The 16,472-nt window shown below is 53.2% G+C and overlaps 1 protein-coding gene across 1 annotated transcript; it reads left to right on the top strand.

The window, feature by feature from the left end:
• The first annotated feature begins 716 nt into the window (after window positions 1–716).
• Window positions 717–13,085, top strand: KLHDC9 (kelch domain containing 9). Its single transcript, XM_043502064.1, has 5 exons — window positions 717–770; window positions 2,340–2,903; window positions 3,402–3,552; window positions 3,782–3,980; window positions 10,881–13,085. Exons 2-5 carry the CDS (start codon window positions 2,398–2,400, stop codon window positions 11,042–11,044), a joined length of 1,020 nt encoding a protein of 339 aa, XP_043357999.1. The 5' UTR covers window positions 717–770; window positions 2,340–2,397; the 3' UTR covers window positions 11,045–13,085.
• The last annotated feature ends 3,387 nt before the right edge of the window (window positions 13,086–16,472 follow it).

The following is a 16,472-nucleotide window of genomic DNA, read 5'->3' as shown; positions in this document are numbered from 1 at the left end:
GGGCTTGGGGCACCTTAGAGACTAACACATTTATTGGAGCACAAGCTTTCGTGAGCTACAGCTCACTTCCTCGGATGCATTCGGGTAACTCGTAGGGATTCTTTCAAACACCAGCAACATTTCGAACCGTTGGGATGTTTGGAGGTGGGGTTCGGTGAAAGAGGTCACGGACCCCGGTTGCCTTGGGCAGCTCAGTGCGTGGGATCAGCCGGGAAGAGGGGGCCTTGTCTGGCCCTGAGCCCGGGAAGTGGGTGTGGGACTCACCCCTCTGCCCCCCCCCCCAATTTTTGCATCCACTGCAGGGGGGCTCCCCCCCAGCTGGGTCCGGGTCCTTCCCCCACACTCTGGACGGGAGGGTCTCCCCTGGGCGCAGGAGGATTTTGTCCAAGGCCTTAGGCCGGATTTTGAAAGCTAACTAGGCCACGAGTGGGATTTTCAAAGGCCTCAGGGGCCCCCGCCCCGTTTGCGCCCCGGGGGACCCCGCCTGCGCTCGGCGCCGTCCCCGCGGCCGGGGGAGCCCGCCCCCGCCCCCGGCAGCTGCAGCTGCAGCCGCCGCGGGGCGGGCGGAGGCGGAGCGAGGGGCGGGCCCCGGGTCCCTGCAGCGGGGGCGGCCTGGGAGAGCGAGAGCGGGTCGGGCCCGAGCTGCCGCGGACCCCTCCACTGCGCGTGGGTATGGGGGTGTGCGGGTGTCTCTGGTGGGAGTGTGCAAGGGGGGGTCCCTGGCTGAGCCGATGCACTGAGCTGCCCAAGGCAACTGGAGTCCGTGAACCGTGGGGGATGGGGAGGTGTGCGAGCGGGCGCATGGCGGTGGGGAGCTGGGGGGGTGGGTGCATGGGGATGGGGAAGTGTGCGAGCGGGTGCATGGCGGTGGGGTGGGTGCATGGGGGATGGGGAGGTGTGCAAGCAGGTGCATGATGGAGGGTGGGTGCATGGGGGATGGGGAGGTCTGCAAGCGGGTGCATGGCGGTGGGGACCTGGGGGGGTGGGTGCATGGGGATGGGGAGGTGTGCGAGCAGGTGCATGGCGGTGGGGTGGGTGCATGGGGGATGGGGAGGTGTGCAAGCGGGTGCATGGCGGTGGTGAGGTGGGGTGGGTGCATGGGGGATGGGGAGGTGTGCAAGCGGGTGCGTGGCGGTGGGGAGCTTGGGGGGTAGGTGCATGGGGATGGGGAGGTGTGTGAGTGGGTGCATGGCGGTGGGGTGGGTGCATGGGGGATGGGGAGGTGTGCAAGCAGGTGCATGGTGGTGAGGTGGGCGGGGTGGGTGCATGGGGGATGGGGAGGTGTGCAAGCAGGTGCATGATGGTGGGGTGGGGTGGGTGCATGGGGGATGGGGAGGTGTGCAAGCGGGTGCATGGTGGTGGGGAGCTGGGGGGGTGGGTGCATGGGGGATGGGGAGGTGTGCATGTGGGGGTAGGGGTGTGGGGTGCAGGTGCATGGGGGTAGGGAGGGGAGCTGCGGGTGGGTGCACGGCAGGTGCGGTGGTGAAGGGAGGTGTGGGGGTGGGTGCATGGGGGACGTGTGCATGCAGGTGCAGGGAGGTTGGGTGGGGAGATGGGTACATGTGGGTGGGGTGCAATTAGGGTGACCAGATGTCCCAATTTTATAGGGACAGTCCCAATATTTGGGGCTTTGTCTTATGTAGGTGCCTATTACCACCCTCCCCCTGTCCCAATTTTTCATACTTGCTGTCTGGTCGCCCTAGGTGAGATGGTGAAGGGAGGTGTGTATGTGGGTGCAGGTGGGGAGATGTGTGTGTTTGGGGGGACCTGTGTGTGTAGATGCATGGGGGGAGGTGCGCATGCAGGTGCATGGGGTTGGGTGTGGAGGTGTGGGTGCATGGAGGGTGGAGTGATGCACAAGTGTGTCTGGTAGGGTGGAGCTGTGACTGCAGGGGCACGTGCAATCTGGGTCAGGACAGTTCTCCAGAATTGTCCTTCCAAGCGGCACCCATTGCAACAAATGCGATTTTAGGTGTCTTATAGGGACTCACAGGGCAAAACCCATCCACACCAGAGGGAGAGTTTAAAACCTGCCTCCAAATTCCTATAGTGTGAGGGAGCCTTTATCTGAGATACTGCAGGGATGGGCGAGAGAGAATCGCCATAAGCTCTTAGCAACATAGTGCCTATGACACACAGTTGACCCATTGTGATTCCCTCCAGCAGAGAGCGATGCTGAACACTTACAATAGACAACACAGTACAGTATTGATAGCCCCTCTGTAGAGATGGGAGGTGACTTGCCTGACATTACCCAGCAGGCAAGGGCAGAGCTGGGAACAGGACCTAGGAGTCCTGACTGTCAGGCCCGCTCACTAGCTCCATTGCTTCCCTTACAGGCGGGTGGTGTGTCCTTTGGCTGGTGGTGCTTTGCCCCTGCAGGTGGGAGCCGGCACGATGGCTACGGGCAGCAGCTGGGCGTGGAAGCCCATCGCACGGGACGCCCTGCTTGCACGCGGCTACCACTCATGTGATGTGGTGCGAGGGAAGCTGCTGCTCTTCGGGGGGCTGAAGTCGGGTGAAGTCAAGGAGCCCCCACTGGGGGACGTGGTGGCCTTCGACCCCACCCTGCTGACGGCTGAGACAGTGGCCCCCGACAGCGGGTACCAGCGCAGCCACCATGACACAGCAGTGCTGGCCAACCGCTGGCTGTGCGTGGTGGGGGGCTGGGACAGCGCCCACAGGGTCTCGGCTGTGTGCTGCTGGGACACCGAGCAGGGACAGTGGGAGCGCTGGGCCGAGGGGCCCTCCAACGACCCCCCCGTGGGGCTCAGCAGCCACACCTGCACCAAGGTGTCGGAGCATGAGCTGCGGGTGGTGGGCAGGGAGGGTGGGCATCGCACCCAGCGGCGCTTCGCCAGCATCTACACCCTGCACCTCAACCCTGCCACCAAGACCTACTGGTAGGTCCCTGTGTCCCCGAGGGGGCTCTGGGGCTGGGTCCCCCCTCAACTGAGAGAGGTGCACATTGACATGGGGACAGCTGGGCCGAGTTGCCCACCCCCTGCAGGGTGGGATCTGATTAAAACTGGGCAGCAGATTCGAATTTGGATGCACCCCTTGGAGAGATTCACTTATGGGCGTGTGATCCCCCGGAGATCCAGGCTGTGGGGGAAGCGGCCATCAGGTCTGTTCCCAGCACTGGGGAGGCCTGTGCCCTAGAAATGGCCATTGCAGTGCCCACTGGGCATGAGATCTGGATTATCAACTCCCCAATGCCCAGGAGAGTTAGGATCCAGGGTTTTGGTTGGCCCATGTGGATTCCACACCCCCAAAGTTTAAGGGTGCTCAGGTCCTAGGGCCCCATGTATTGGGATGCTCCCCTAAGTTAATACCCCTGGGCATTGTGGGTGGGCCTGGTGGCCCATGCCAAGCACCCGTAACGCCTCTCTGTGCTCTAGGTACAAGGAGGAGGAATCACGGACAGCCTCTCGGGCCGGACACTCGGCCATGCTGCTCCGCAATGGAGGTGGCTACCAGCTGGTGGTGTTCGGGGGCCGTGACTCCTCCGACTGCGAGGTGGCCGGGCGCTGGGGCAAGGGGAAAATCCACGTGAGTGTCTGATGGCTCTGGACTGTCACTGCCCCAGAATGAGCCCTTTGCTCCTGCCCTACTCCCCACAGCGCCCCCTGGTGGGAGGGACTGGGACTGGAGTAGCTGGGAGCTCCCCCCGCAGCCAGTGCTTCTGCCCCACTCCCCACAGCGCCCACTGGTGGGAGAGGCCAGGGCTGGAGTAGAATAGCTGGCAAATCCACAAACTGACCCTCCTCCTTCCTCCTAGGTAGAGTCAATCCATGCCCCCAAGCTAACAGAGCAGCTCACCCGTCTGGTTGGCTCCGAGAATGGCTCACGGCAGGCTCCGAAAGGCCTGAGGCACCAATCCTGCACGGTGGTGGGTCCCTTCGCAGTGGCTTTTGGTGGGGAGACCCTAACGAAGGGGCGAGACACCGTCTGTAACGATCTCTATGTCTACGATACAAGTAAGAGAGGAGACAGCGGGCGTGCATGTGTGTATGTACTACTGCCCTCCACTGGGTGGAATCAGAACTGCTGAGTCCATGTATCACAGCCCCCGTACTGCATATTTTGCATATGCAAAACTGGTATTTGCATATTTTAGGCATGTACAACCATTTTAGATACTCTGGGAGAAGTAACAACAGACCTAATGGGGAGTCTCCTTTAGCTCAGGTGCCAGGAGTTCATACTGGAGACAGGAATCCTAGTGTCACATCCCTACACCCATGGGGGCAACCTTTACATCCCCACAGAGCTCCCCGCCCATGCAGCCTCCCTCTAGCCACTTTTGTCTTGATGTTGAAGTGCAGCCTCTACAAACTACAGTTTCCAACATGCATCACTCCATCTTGCTCACCATTGTGCATTGTCTCTTGGGAGCTGTAGTTGCCCCTGGGGTGTGAAGATGAATGTGACCTCTCAGGCTTTCCTCGCCTGTCGGTCGGGCAGATCTTATAATCCAGTCGAGCTGGCAATCCAGACCTGGGCTGGGCATAGTTTGCAGCTCTCTTCTCTGCCAGCCTTTCCCAGCCAGGATACAACAAGAGGGAAGGATTTCAGAGCTGGGCATTCAGAGATTCAGGTCTGGATTCCAGTGTTGCCATCTCTCACGATGTTACTGCATGTCTTGCAAGATCTGGTGCTTTTCTCAAAGCCCCGGCTCCTGGAATCACGCACTTAGAGGCGAAACACAGCTCTTACCTCGTAAAAAAAAAAAGTCAGGCTCTAGCCCTCCCATCCCGGCTGCAGAGACAAGCATGCAAACGTTTGAGCCCCGAAGCCTAACGGTGAATAGGAAGAACCCAAATTGTATTCGTTTTTGTGTTGTTGTTTTTTTTAATGTCCTGATTTTGGGGTCCTGGCTTGTGATTTTTGAATGGTTAGGGCTGGCGATATTATGATTCTCCTTTATACTAACGCCCTTTGCACCACCCACTACCAGGGCCTGAGTGTGACCAAGCATTGTGGTCTTCCTGTGCGAACCACAAACTCCAGGCTGGTTATCCAGCTAGCTGGGCTCCATCACCTCAGATGTCACAAACCCAGCAAAGAGAGGAAGAATAGCCTGGAAGGAAGGATGGCCCAACGGCTAGTGAGCTAACCGGGGCTCTAGGAAACCTTGAATCAATCCCCACTTCTGCTACAGATGCCCTGGGGGACCTTGAGCAAGTCACGTGGGCCTAGTGTCACAGAGGCACTTTTAGGCACGTAGACAAGCCCACTGGTACACGCTGCAATTCCCAAAGCCACCGCTTGCCCCCAGGCTCCCTACAAGTCCAATGGGGAGAGGCATCTTGGACTGTCATCTGCAAAAGCCAGCCAGCTAGGAATTAGGCAACGGGAGATCCTGACAAGAGGAGTGTGTCTTAACTCCCACAACGTGATCCACAGCCAGGATTCCTCTTTGGAAGTTAGCACCTCCGGCTCCTTGTGGCAAGGGGATGCGGGAGACCCCTCCCTTATACCTCTCAGCCCTGCGGTCAGATGATGTGGGAGACCCCAGTTCACATCCCCCTCTGCCCGATATGGGAAGGAATTGGAAGAACAGTCTTGCACCTCTCAGATTTGCACCCCAAACTGTTGGGTTACGAGCTATTCTGATGGGGGGGCTCCCTCTACCTCTCCTGTTGGACCTGTTCATTGTGAGTTGGTGTAGTGATGCTGGTGGGACACTTCTGAGAGTGTCAGTTCAGGACAAATAGCTCAAAGCAGGGTAGTCACATAAGTGACCATAAGTCATACAAGCAATTCCCTTAGACACTCCAGTTTCCCAGTATCCCCACCAGTGCCACTCGTTATGGGGACAAATGATTATGAAAACCAATTCCCCAGTAAAAGAAAAAAGGTTCTCCTGATCCCAAAGAACCAAGCCCCAGGTCAAGATACAAATCAGATCTTACCCACAAATCATGCTGTTGCCAATCCTTTAGAATCTAAAATCTAAAGGTTTATTCAAAAAAGGAAAAAGATATAGATGAGAGTTAGAATTGGTTAAATAGAATCAATAACAAACAGTAATGGCAAAGTTCTTGGTTCAGGCTTGTAGCAGTGGTGGAATAAACTGCAGGTTCAAATTACATCTCTGGAGTACATCCACAGCTGGGATGGGTCATTGGAAAGCATAGGGGACAATTTCCTGGTGCAAATGGTGAGGAACCAACTAGGGGCAGAGCTCTTCTTGACCTGCTGCTCACAAACTGGGAAGAATTAGTAGGAGGAAGCAAAAGTGGATGGGAACCTGGGAGGCAGTGACCACGAAATGGTCGAGTTCACAGGATCCTAACACAAGGAAGAAAGGAGAGCAGCAGAATACAGACCCTGAACTTCAGAAAAGCAGACTTTGACTCCCTCGGGGAACTGATGGGCAGCATCCCCTGGGAGAATAACATGAGGGGGAAAGGAGTCCAGGAGAACTGGCTGTATTTTAAAAAATTTAAAAGGAACAAACCATCCCGATGTGTAGAAAGAATAGTAAATATGGCAGGTGACCAGCTTGGCTTAACAGTGAAATCCTTGCTGATCTTAAACACAAAAAAAGAAGCTTACAAGAAGTGGAAGACTGGACAAATGACCAGGGAAGAGTATAAAAATATTGCTCAGGCATGCAGGAGTGAAATCAGGAAGGCCAAATCACACTTGGAGTTGCAGATAGCAAGAGATGTTAAGAGTAACAAGAAGGGTTTTTTCAGGTATGTTAACAACAAGAAGAAAGTCAAGGAAAGTGTGGGCCCCTTACTGAATGAGGGAGGCAACCTAGTGACAGAGGATATGGAAAAAGCTAACGTACTCATTGCTCTTTTTGCCTCTGTCTTCATGAACAAGGTCAGCTCCCAGACTACTGCACTGGGCAGCACAGCATGGGGAGGAGGTGACCAGCCCTCTGGGGAGAAAGAATTGGTTCGGGACTATTTAGAAAAGCTGGACGAGCACACGTCCATGGGGCTGGATGCGCTGCATCCGAGGATGCTAAAGGAGTTGACGGATGTGATTGCAGAGCCATTGGCCATTATCTTTGAAAACTCATGGTGATCGGGGGAGGTCCCGGACGATTGGAAAAAGGCTAATGTAGTGCCCATCTTTAAAAAAGGGAAGGAGGATCCAGGGAACTACAGGCCAGACAGCCTCACCTCAGTCCCTGGAAAAATCATGGAGCAGGTCCTGAAGGAATCAATTCTGAAGCACTTAGAGGAGAGGAAAGTGATCAGGAACAGTCAGCATGGATTCACCAAGGGCAAGTCATGCCTGACTAACCTAATTGCCTTCTATGATGAGATAACTGGCTCTGTGGATGAGGGGAAAGCAGTGGACATGTTATTCCTTGACTTTAGCAAAGTTTTTGATGCCGTCTCCCACAGTATTCTTGCCAGCAAGTTAAAGAAATATGGGCTGGATGAATGGACTATAAGGTGGATAGAAAGCTGGCTAGATCGTCGGGCTCAACGGGTAGTGATCAATGGCTCCATGTCTAGTTGGCAGCCGGTATCAAGCAGAGTGCTCCAAGGGTCGGTCCTGGGGCCAGTTTTGTTCAATATCTTCATTAATGATCTGGAGGATGGCGTGGATTGTACCCTCAGCAAGTTTGCAGATGACACTAAACTGGGAGGGGTGGTGGATACGTTGGAGGGTAGGGATAAGATACAGAAGGATCTAGACAAATTAGAGGATTGGGCCAAAAGAAATCTGAGGAGGTTCAACAAGGACAAGTGCAGAGTCCTGCATTTAGGACGGAAGAATCCCATGCACCGCTGCAGACTAGGGACTGAGTGGCTATACAGCAGTTCTGCAGAAAAGGACCTAGGGATTACAGTGGACGAGAAGCTGGATATGAGTCAACAGTGTGCCGTTGTTGCCAAGAAGGCCAATGGCATTTTGGGCTGCATAAGTAGGAGCATTGCCAGCAGATCGAGGGACGTGATTGTTCCCCTCTATTCGACATTGGTGAGGCCTCATCTGGAGTACTGTGTCCAGTTTTGGGCCCCACACTACAAGAAGGATGTGAAAAAATTGGAAAGAGTCCAGTGGAGGGCAACAGAAAGATTACGGGACTGGAACACATGATTTATGAGGAGAGGCTGAGGGAACTGGGATTATTTAGTCTGCGGAAGAGAAGAATGAGGGGGGATTTGATAGCTGCTTTCAACTACCTGAAAGGGGGTTCCAAAGAGGATGGATCTAGACTGTTCTCAGTGGTAGCAGATGACAGAACAAGGAGTAATGGTCTCAAGTTGCAGTGGGGGAGGTTTAGGTTGGATATTAGGAAAAACTTTTTCACTAGGAGGGTGGTGAAGCACTGGAATGCGTTACCTAGGGAGGTGGTGGAATCCCGTTCCTTTGAGGTTTTTAAGGTCAGGCTTGACAAAGCCCTGTCTGGGATGATTTAGTTAGGATTGGTCCTGCTTTGAGCAGGGGGTAGGACTAGATGACCTCCTGAGATCCCTTCCAACCCTGATATTCTATGATTCAGCTCATTGTTCAGAGCTTCAGTTTGTAGCAAAGTCCCTCCAGAGGTCAGAAGCAGGATTGAAGACCAGATGGAGATAAGGCAGCTGCCTTTTACAGTGTCTTCCATCTTCCACTTTTTATAGTGTCTTTATAGTGTCTGTCTTTGTTCTTACTGTGGAAAATTACAGCAAAATGGAGTTTGGAGTCATATGGGCAAGTCACATGTTCATGCGTGACTCAATTCTTTACAGGCGGCAGCCATTGCTCACATGCTATCTTGAAGGTTCCCAGGAAGACTTCTTATGTGGATTGGAGTCTCTCAAGGTTCATTGTCCGTTAAGTGTTTCTTGATTAGGCACTTAATTTGCAAATTCCTTTCTCAAGAAGCTGACCAAATGCTTTACTAAGGCTACTTCAGAATCAAAACGCATTGATATACAAGTACATAGCCAATATTCATAACTTCAGATACAAAAATGATACACACATACAGACAGCATAATCATAATTAGCAAATCATAACCTTTCCATAGACACCTTACACGACAACCTTTGTACAATATTTGCTGCAAATATATAACCGTGGTTGCACCAATGATCTATACGGTCACAGGTTATATTAATAATGTCTCATCTGAACTACAGAGAGAAAGCAGAAGCATGAGAATGGCTCTGTAGCCTGGTGGTTCAAGCACTCACCCAGGACGTGGGGGATGCAGTCCCCTGCTCCACTGACAATTTAGTTATCTGAAGTGCACCAGCCACACCAGGAGAGATTGATGAGCCCCATCTCAGAATGTCCCATAGCCCAATGATTAAGGTACTTTTCTGAGAGGTGGCAGATCCCTGTTCAAATCCTTTCCTTTACTGGGGAGGAGGGACTTGAACCAGGGGTCAGTCATGCTCTAGGTGAGCATCCTAACCACTGGGCTAAGTGGCGGGGAGGGGTGTCTTGCTCTTCCAACCCCCTCAGCTGCTGTGTGTGAACTCAATTCCAGGGCCCCCTCTGGTAGGCAGCCTCTAAGGACGCCTGCCGGCTCAGATCCTACCTGCAAGGTAGGTGGCTTGATGTCTGTCTTCCCCGGTTCATGAATTCCTGCGGGGCTCAGCTGGGAGACGGGTGTCCAGGCACCTACAAGGGGCAGCAATGCATGTGCCCAGAGGCAGGAACGTAGGCGCCGAGAGAAATTTTGCCTGCAAACATGTTGGTGCCAAGCGTAGTCGCCTATGGGGCCAGTGGGAATTTGGTGATTTGCAGTGGAGCCTTAAACTGGAATTTAGGTGCCTAAGCCTGGGGTTTAGGCACTTTTGTGAATCTCAAGGCCATAGTCTCTCCATTCCTCACCTGTACAATGGGAGTAACAGCCCTGCCCTGCCTCCTGGGTGTGTTGTGACGATAAATACATCAAACATTGGGGGATGCTTAGACATACCGGGCCCGGGGCCAGATAAGAACTTCAGAGATCTAGAGCAGAGCCAAACGTGCCCTCAAAACACATACAGTTAAATGAAATGTTAATATTTCTCCTGCAGTCAATAGAGGCTTATTTTGTGTAGGGTTTCAATAAGAGCCAATTCCTCTTGCTAATGACCGATGATAGTTTCCCCTGCCCTCCCTGGAAGCTGCTGCTGGTCATTTTCATAAGGTAGCATCTTTAAAAAGGGGGGGAAGCATCTTTAAAAGAGAAAAAAAAATTCCATTGCAATGTTATCATTCCCCTGTGGAACTCACTGCTGCAGGATACAGTGGAGGCAAGTTGATTAGTGAGGATTACAAAGAAGGGATTGTAACACTGATACAGCTGAAGACAGCCCCTGCGGTCACAGTAGCCAGGAGAAACTTCTAAGGGTTTTCAATCCTCATGCTTCAGCTGGTTGGAGGTCAGGAAGGAATGTATTGCATGGCACAGGTGTGGTACATTTGGCAAGGGGAAGGTCCTGGTCATTAATATCTGCCTCTGTAGCTTTTGACACTGGTCACTGTCAGTGACAGGAAGCTGGACAAGATGGGCCAGCTGGAGGAAGCAGTCCCTGAAGCATGGTGCCTCTGATCATTTGAATTGTAACAGCTCTCCTGTGAAAAGAGCTATTATCCCCATTTCACTGATGGAGAGACTAAGGCACAGTAAGGGCGTGTGATTGCCCAAGGTCACCCAGGGACAGGGCTGGGGTTAGAAGCCAGGAGTCCTGGTTCCCAGTCCTCCCTAAATCTCATTCTCCTCCTATTTTTTTTATTTAAATCCTGGAGGAGTCCCAAGCCCAGCTGTTTTGTATCAGCTGTCATCTTTGATGTGCAATAGCTCTGACCTGGAGAGCGGCCTGGGAACTGACACAGCAAGAGGGGCGGAGGGCATTGAGCATCAACTTTGGCCCAGCTGTCTGAGAGCATCAAGCTGCTCCTTTCCTATTGTGTTTTCCAGGATGCTCGCCACCGAGCTGGTTCCGCTTCCCCTGCTCAGATCGGGGCCAGAAGAGAGTCGGGCACCGCACATGCCTTTGGAATGACAAGCTCTATCTTGTGGGGGGCTTTGGCCCAGATGGGAAGACCCCCTGCCCTGAGATCTGCGTCTTAGAGATCCCCTAGTGAGGAAGAGGAGAGAGAGGAGGACATCCCCCTCCTCTCCGGCGCCCTCCCCACTCATTCCCTGGCAATCGCGCGGCTCCTGCAAGCGACCCTGAGAGCCAGCTCTGTTTATGTGTAATAAAAGTGCCCCTTGTTGGCCCAGCTCCCCCTCTTCTCCACAGGGAGCTGCACGCTGGCACCAGGGATTTAACTCAAACAAGAGAGAGATTGGGGAGAAAAAGTTTCTTTGTTAAAGAGTCAGACCCCCCCACCCCCCGCGGGTCTCTAGGAACATGCAGTCGGCTCTCTGCGGCCTCCTGCACAGCCAGGAGAGGCCAGGTGTGGTGGTGCTGACATGTCTCAGGGGAAAAAGAAACCAAACATGGCTGAATGGGGCAGGTCTGCGTGGTCTGCCGAGAGCGAGGGAAGGGCAGGGAGCTGTTCTCTTCCCCCACGGATCACCGTTAAAGCCTTCCACCCTCTCGAGAATTCATCAGTGGAAACGACTGGCTGGCCCGTCCCTTGTCCCGAGGCAGGGCCGGGAAGCAGCCTGGTGCTAGAACCAGGCCTGGAGAACAAAAGCTGTTCCCAGCCGTTCCCTAGTTTGCGTGTGAAATGACTTGAGGGGGCGAACAGGGGGGTGCCTGCACCATCAGCCGCCAGGAAGGAGGCTGTGCCCTCCAGCACACAGACTGGTTTCCCCAAAGTTCCAAGCCGCGCTGTCGGCGGATCGCTTCGTACGGCCAGCCCGGCCCTCAGCTCGTGCCAGGAGAAGGGACCTTGGCTTCCGTACAACTCTCCCGGCATCGCGGCCAGAAACTTTCCCATATTCGTATGCTAAGTGAGCGCTTGTAAATGAAAGAGGCCCCTGCTGGGACAAGACCCCAGCCAAAGGACTTGGCGTTAATCACCTCCTAAAAATAATGTGGGACCGTGCTTGCTTCCCCATTCAGAGCATGATATGATGGGGCATCACACCCTCTCAGACTCTTCTGCCAGCCACATGGTCCTGCAGATGTACCCCAGCCTACAGTGGAGCCGTATGTGCCCACCGCTTCCCTTGGGCCAAGGGCGGCTTGCATCCTCTGGATGCTGTAGAGCAGCAAAGAGAACCACCCTTGCTGGGGAGGGGATGGGGAAGAGGGTGGGGAAGGCCTGCTCCAACATGTGCATGCCCACGCCCAGCTGTGCTAACCCCTCTGTATGTTCCAGCCCTTTCCACCAGGCTTGTCTTGTTAGGCTGTAAACTCTTTGATATGAGGACTGGTCCCCCAGTGTGTTGTGTGTGCAGCATCCAGCACAGGGGCCCTGATCTGAGTTGGGGTCCCCTTAGCACTACTGGACTACATGCACTAACTGTTTCAGACTCTCTGCAAACTCAGGCGGGCATCTCTGTAGCCGAGGTGGGTTTTCTTTGCACTCATAACACCTAGAGATTGAGTTATTAAAAATGTCTTCTGCTGAGACGGTGGAGAACAAGGTCTGTGCATGTCCCAGCCCCTCCCTCGGGTTCTGGAATCAAGCCCCAAAACACTGGGCTGAATGGCCAAAGTTATCTCCCAGCCATCACTGGGGGTCACAGCTCCAAAGTCCTGGCCTGGAATCCAGAGGGATTAGCGCAGATTGGGTCCAGGTTGCTTCTACCCAGCAGGTCACAGAGAGTTTGTCTCCGATTCCTGGCTTAGCTCCAGCCATCCATTCCTCACGGCCGGTGCAGGAGTGTTTTATTTCAGGCTCAGGGTTGCAGTTTCAGCAGGGAGCAGGGATGGACAGTGAACCTCAACCACCACGCGTAAGCTGGGTTTTGTGCTGGAACAGCCAAGCTCTCTGACAGCCAGCACCTGAATGGGCTCGGAGGGTAGGAACAGAAGGATGGATCCTTTGCTGATTTAAAGGGTGCAGCACCATGCATCCATCAGCTAAGGGGCAGGACTAGAATTTGTTTCACCAAAAACTGTACCACAACTAACTTTGTTCTGAGGCGTGGCTGGATGGGCTGTAGAGCAGTGGCTTTCAAGCTTTTTTTTTCTGGCCACCAAGTTAAAGAAAATTGTTGATGCCCGTGACCCAATGGAGCTGGGGATGAGGGGTTTGGGGAGTGGGAGGGGCTTAGGGCAGAGGGTTGGGAGGCGGGGGTGAGGGCTGCAGGGTTTGGGGTGCAGGAGAGTGCTCTGGGTTTGTGGGGGCTCAAGGCTGGGGCAGGGCTCGGCTGGGAGTGTGGGCTCTGGGGTGGGACCGTGATGAGGGGTTTGGGGTGCAGGAAAGGGCTCTGGGTTTGGGGGGCTCAGGGCTGGGGCAGGGGGTTGGGGTGTGGGAAGGGGGCAGGGCTCAGCTGGGAGTGCAGCCTCTGGGGTGAGGCCACAATGAGGGGCTCGGGGTGTAGGAAGGGGCTCGGGGTGTAGGAAGGGGCTCAGGGCAGGGGATTGGGGCACAGGCTTAACTCAGGCAGCTCCCTGGCAGCAGCGCAACGGGGGTGCTAAGGCAGGCTTCCTGCCTGTCCTGGTATCATGGACCACACTGCATCCCAGAAGTGGCCAGCAGCAGGTCCGGCTCCTAGGCAGAAGCGTGCAAGCAGATCTGCATGGATCTTGCCTGTGGGCACACCCCCCACCCCCAGCTCCCATTGGCTGGTTTCCGTGCTCAGGATGGGGGCAGCACACAGAGCCCTGGGCCCCCCCGTCTAGGAGCCGGACCTGCTGCTGGCTGCTTCCAGGGCTCAGCACGATGTCAGAACAGGTAGGGACTAGCCTGCCTTAGCTGGGAAGCACCGCCAACGGTGGTGACTTTTAATGGCCCAGTCAGTGGTGCTGACCAGAGCCGCCGCGACCCAGCGCCTTACATTCTGCAACCCAGTACTGGGTCGCAACCCGCTGTTTTGAAACCACTGCTGTAGAGCAGCTGCAGTGATTCAGCCTAGAGCAAACCAGCTACAAATTCTCCAGCCTCCCGTGTCCTTGTGCTGACGCTAACGGAGCCACCAGTTGCAAGATCCCTGCTGCTGGAGGCCAAGCTGTTGAAGTTCAAGTCCTCTCTCCAAAAGCCTGTCAAAGCCGATGGCCGAGCATGTTTGATGCCCTGCATGCAGCCGAGAAATCCATGGAGAAGCAGAGGGACTGGTTCCGCAGGCAGAGTACCCCACATGTGGTTACCGACTTTGGCTCTAAAATTAGGCCAGGACTAAAAAGCAGGAGGTTTAGTGGCATCCCAGCAAATGGAAAGAAAAACAAATAAGAGGGATACGAGGGAAGGTTCTCTCATGGATTGGTAATTGGTTAAAAGATAGGTTTCATAGTAGCAGCCGTGTTAGTCTGTATTCGCAAAAAGAAAAGGAGGACTTGTGGCACCTTAGAGACTAACAAATATATTTGAGCATAAGCTTTTGTGAGCTACAGCTCACTTCATCGGATGCATTCAGTGGAAAATACAGTGGGGAGATTTATATACACAGAGAACATGAAACAATGAGTGTTACCATACACACTATAACGAGAGTGATCAGGTAAGGTGAGCTATTACCAGCAGGAGAGGCGGGGGTGTGTATGTGTGAGAAACCTTTTGTAGTGATAATCAAGGTGGGCCATTTCCAGAAGTTGACAAGAACTTCTGAGGAACGGTGGCGAGAGGGGGAGGGGGAAATAAACATGAGAAAATAGTTTTACTTTGTGTAATGACCCATCCCCTCCCCGTCTTTATTCAAGCCTAAGTTAATTGTATCCAGTTTGCAAATTAATTCCAATTCAGCAGTCACTTGTTGGACTCTGTTTTGGGTTGTTTTTTTTTGAAAAATTGCCACTTTTAGGTCTGTAATCGAGTGACCAAAGAGATTGAAGTGTTCTCCGACTGGTTTTTGAATGTTATAATTCTTGACGTCTGATTTGTGTCCATTTATTCTTTTATGTAGTGACTGTCCGGTTTGGCCAATGTACACGGCAGAGGGGCATTGCTGGCACATGATGGCCTATATCACAGTGGTAGATGTGCAGGTGAACGAGCCTCTGATAGCGTGGCTGATGTGATTAGGCCCTATAATGGTGTCCCCTGAATAGATATGTGCACACAGTTGGCAATAGGCTTTGTTGCAAGGATAGATTCCTGGGTTAGTGGTTCTGTTGTGTGGTGTGTGATTGCTGGTGAGTATTTGCTTCAGGTTGGGGGCTGTCTGTAAGCAAGGACTGGCCTGTCTCCCAAGATCTGTGAGAGTGATGGGTCGTCCTTCAGGATAGGTTGTAGATCCTTGATGATGTGTTGGAGAGGTTTTAGTTGGGGGCTGAAGGTGACGGCTAGTGGCTTTCTGTTATTTTCTTTGTTGGGCCTGTCCTGTAGTAGGTGACTTCTGGGTACTCTTCTGGCTTTGTCAATCTGTTTCTTCACTTCAGCAGGTGGGAATTGTAGTTGTAAGAATGCTCGATAGAGATCTTGTAGGTGTTTGTCTCTGTCTGAGAGGTTGGAGCAAATGCGGTTGTATCGTAGAGCTTGGCTGTAGACAATGGATCGAGTGGTGTGGTCTGGATGAAAGCAGGAGGCATATAGGTAAGTATAGCGGTCAGTAGGTTTCCAGTATAGGGTGGTGTTTACGTGACCATCGCTTATTAGCACCGTAGTGTCCAGGAAGTGGATCTCTTGTGTGGACTGGTCCAGGCTGAGGTTGATGGTGGGATGGAAATTGTTGAAATCATGGTGGAATTCCTCAAGGGCTTCTTTTCCATGGGTCCAGATGATGAAGATGTCATCAATGTAGCACAAGTAGAGTAGGGGCATTAGGAGACGAGAGCCGAGGAAGCGTTGTTCTAAGTCAGCCATAAAAATGTTGGCATACTGTGGGGCCATGCGGGTACCCATCGCAGTGCCGCTGACTTGAAGGCATACGTTGTCCCCAAATGTGAAATATTTATGGGTGAGGACAAAGTCACAAAGTTCAGCCACCAGGTTAGCCATGACATTATCAGGGATACTGATCCTGACGGCTTGGAGTCCATCTTTGTGTGGAATGTTGGTGTAGAGGCTTCTACATCCACAGTGGCCAGGATGGTGTTTTTAGGAAGATCACCAATGGACTGTAGTTTCCTCAGGAAGTCAGTGGTGTCTCGAAGATAGCTGGGAGTGCTGGTAACGTAGGGCCTGAGGAGGGAGTCTACATAGCCAGACAAAGATAGGAAACAAAGGGTAGGTATAAATGGTCAATTTTCAGATTGGAGAGAGGTAAATAGTGGTGTCCCCCAGGGGTGTGTTCTGGGACCAGTCCTATTCAACATATTCATAAATGATTGGGAAAAAGCAGTAAACAATGAGGTGGCAAAATTCGCAGATGATACAAAATTACTAAAGATAGTTAAGACCCAGGCAGACTGTAAAGAGCTACAAAAGGATCTCTCAAAACTGGGTGACTGGGCAACAAAATGGCAGATGAAATTCAATGTTGATAAATGCGAATGCACATTGGAAAGCATAA

The sequence above is a fragment of the Dermochelys coriacea genome, chromosome 24 (genome assembly GCF_009764565.3).
Source record: "Dermochelys coriacea isolate rDerCor1 chromosome 24, rDerCor1.pri.v4, whole genome shotgun sequence".
Taxonomy (NCBI): domain Eukaryota; kingdom Metazoa; phylum Chordata; order Testudines; family Dermochelyidae; genus Dermochelys; species Dermochelys coriacea.
This window is presented reverse-complemented; position numbering and strand designations above follow the sequence as displayed.

Excerpts from the sequence above, each read along its gene's own strand:
- KLHDC9 (XM_043502064.1), top strand. The coding sequence starts at position 2,398 with ATGGCTACGGGCAGCAGCTGGGCGTGGAAGCCCATCGCACGGGACGCC. Across the intron at positions 3,553-3,781 it reads GGGGCAAGGGGAAAATCCAC|GTAGAGTCAATCCATGCCCC; the intron begins GTGAGTGTCTGA and ends CCTTCCTCCTAG. Across the intron at positions 3,981-10,880 it reads TCTCTATGTCTACGATACAA|GATGCTCGCCACCGAGCTGG; the intron begins GTAAGAGAGGAG and ends TGTGTTTTCCAG.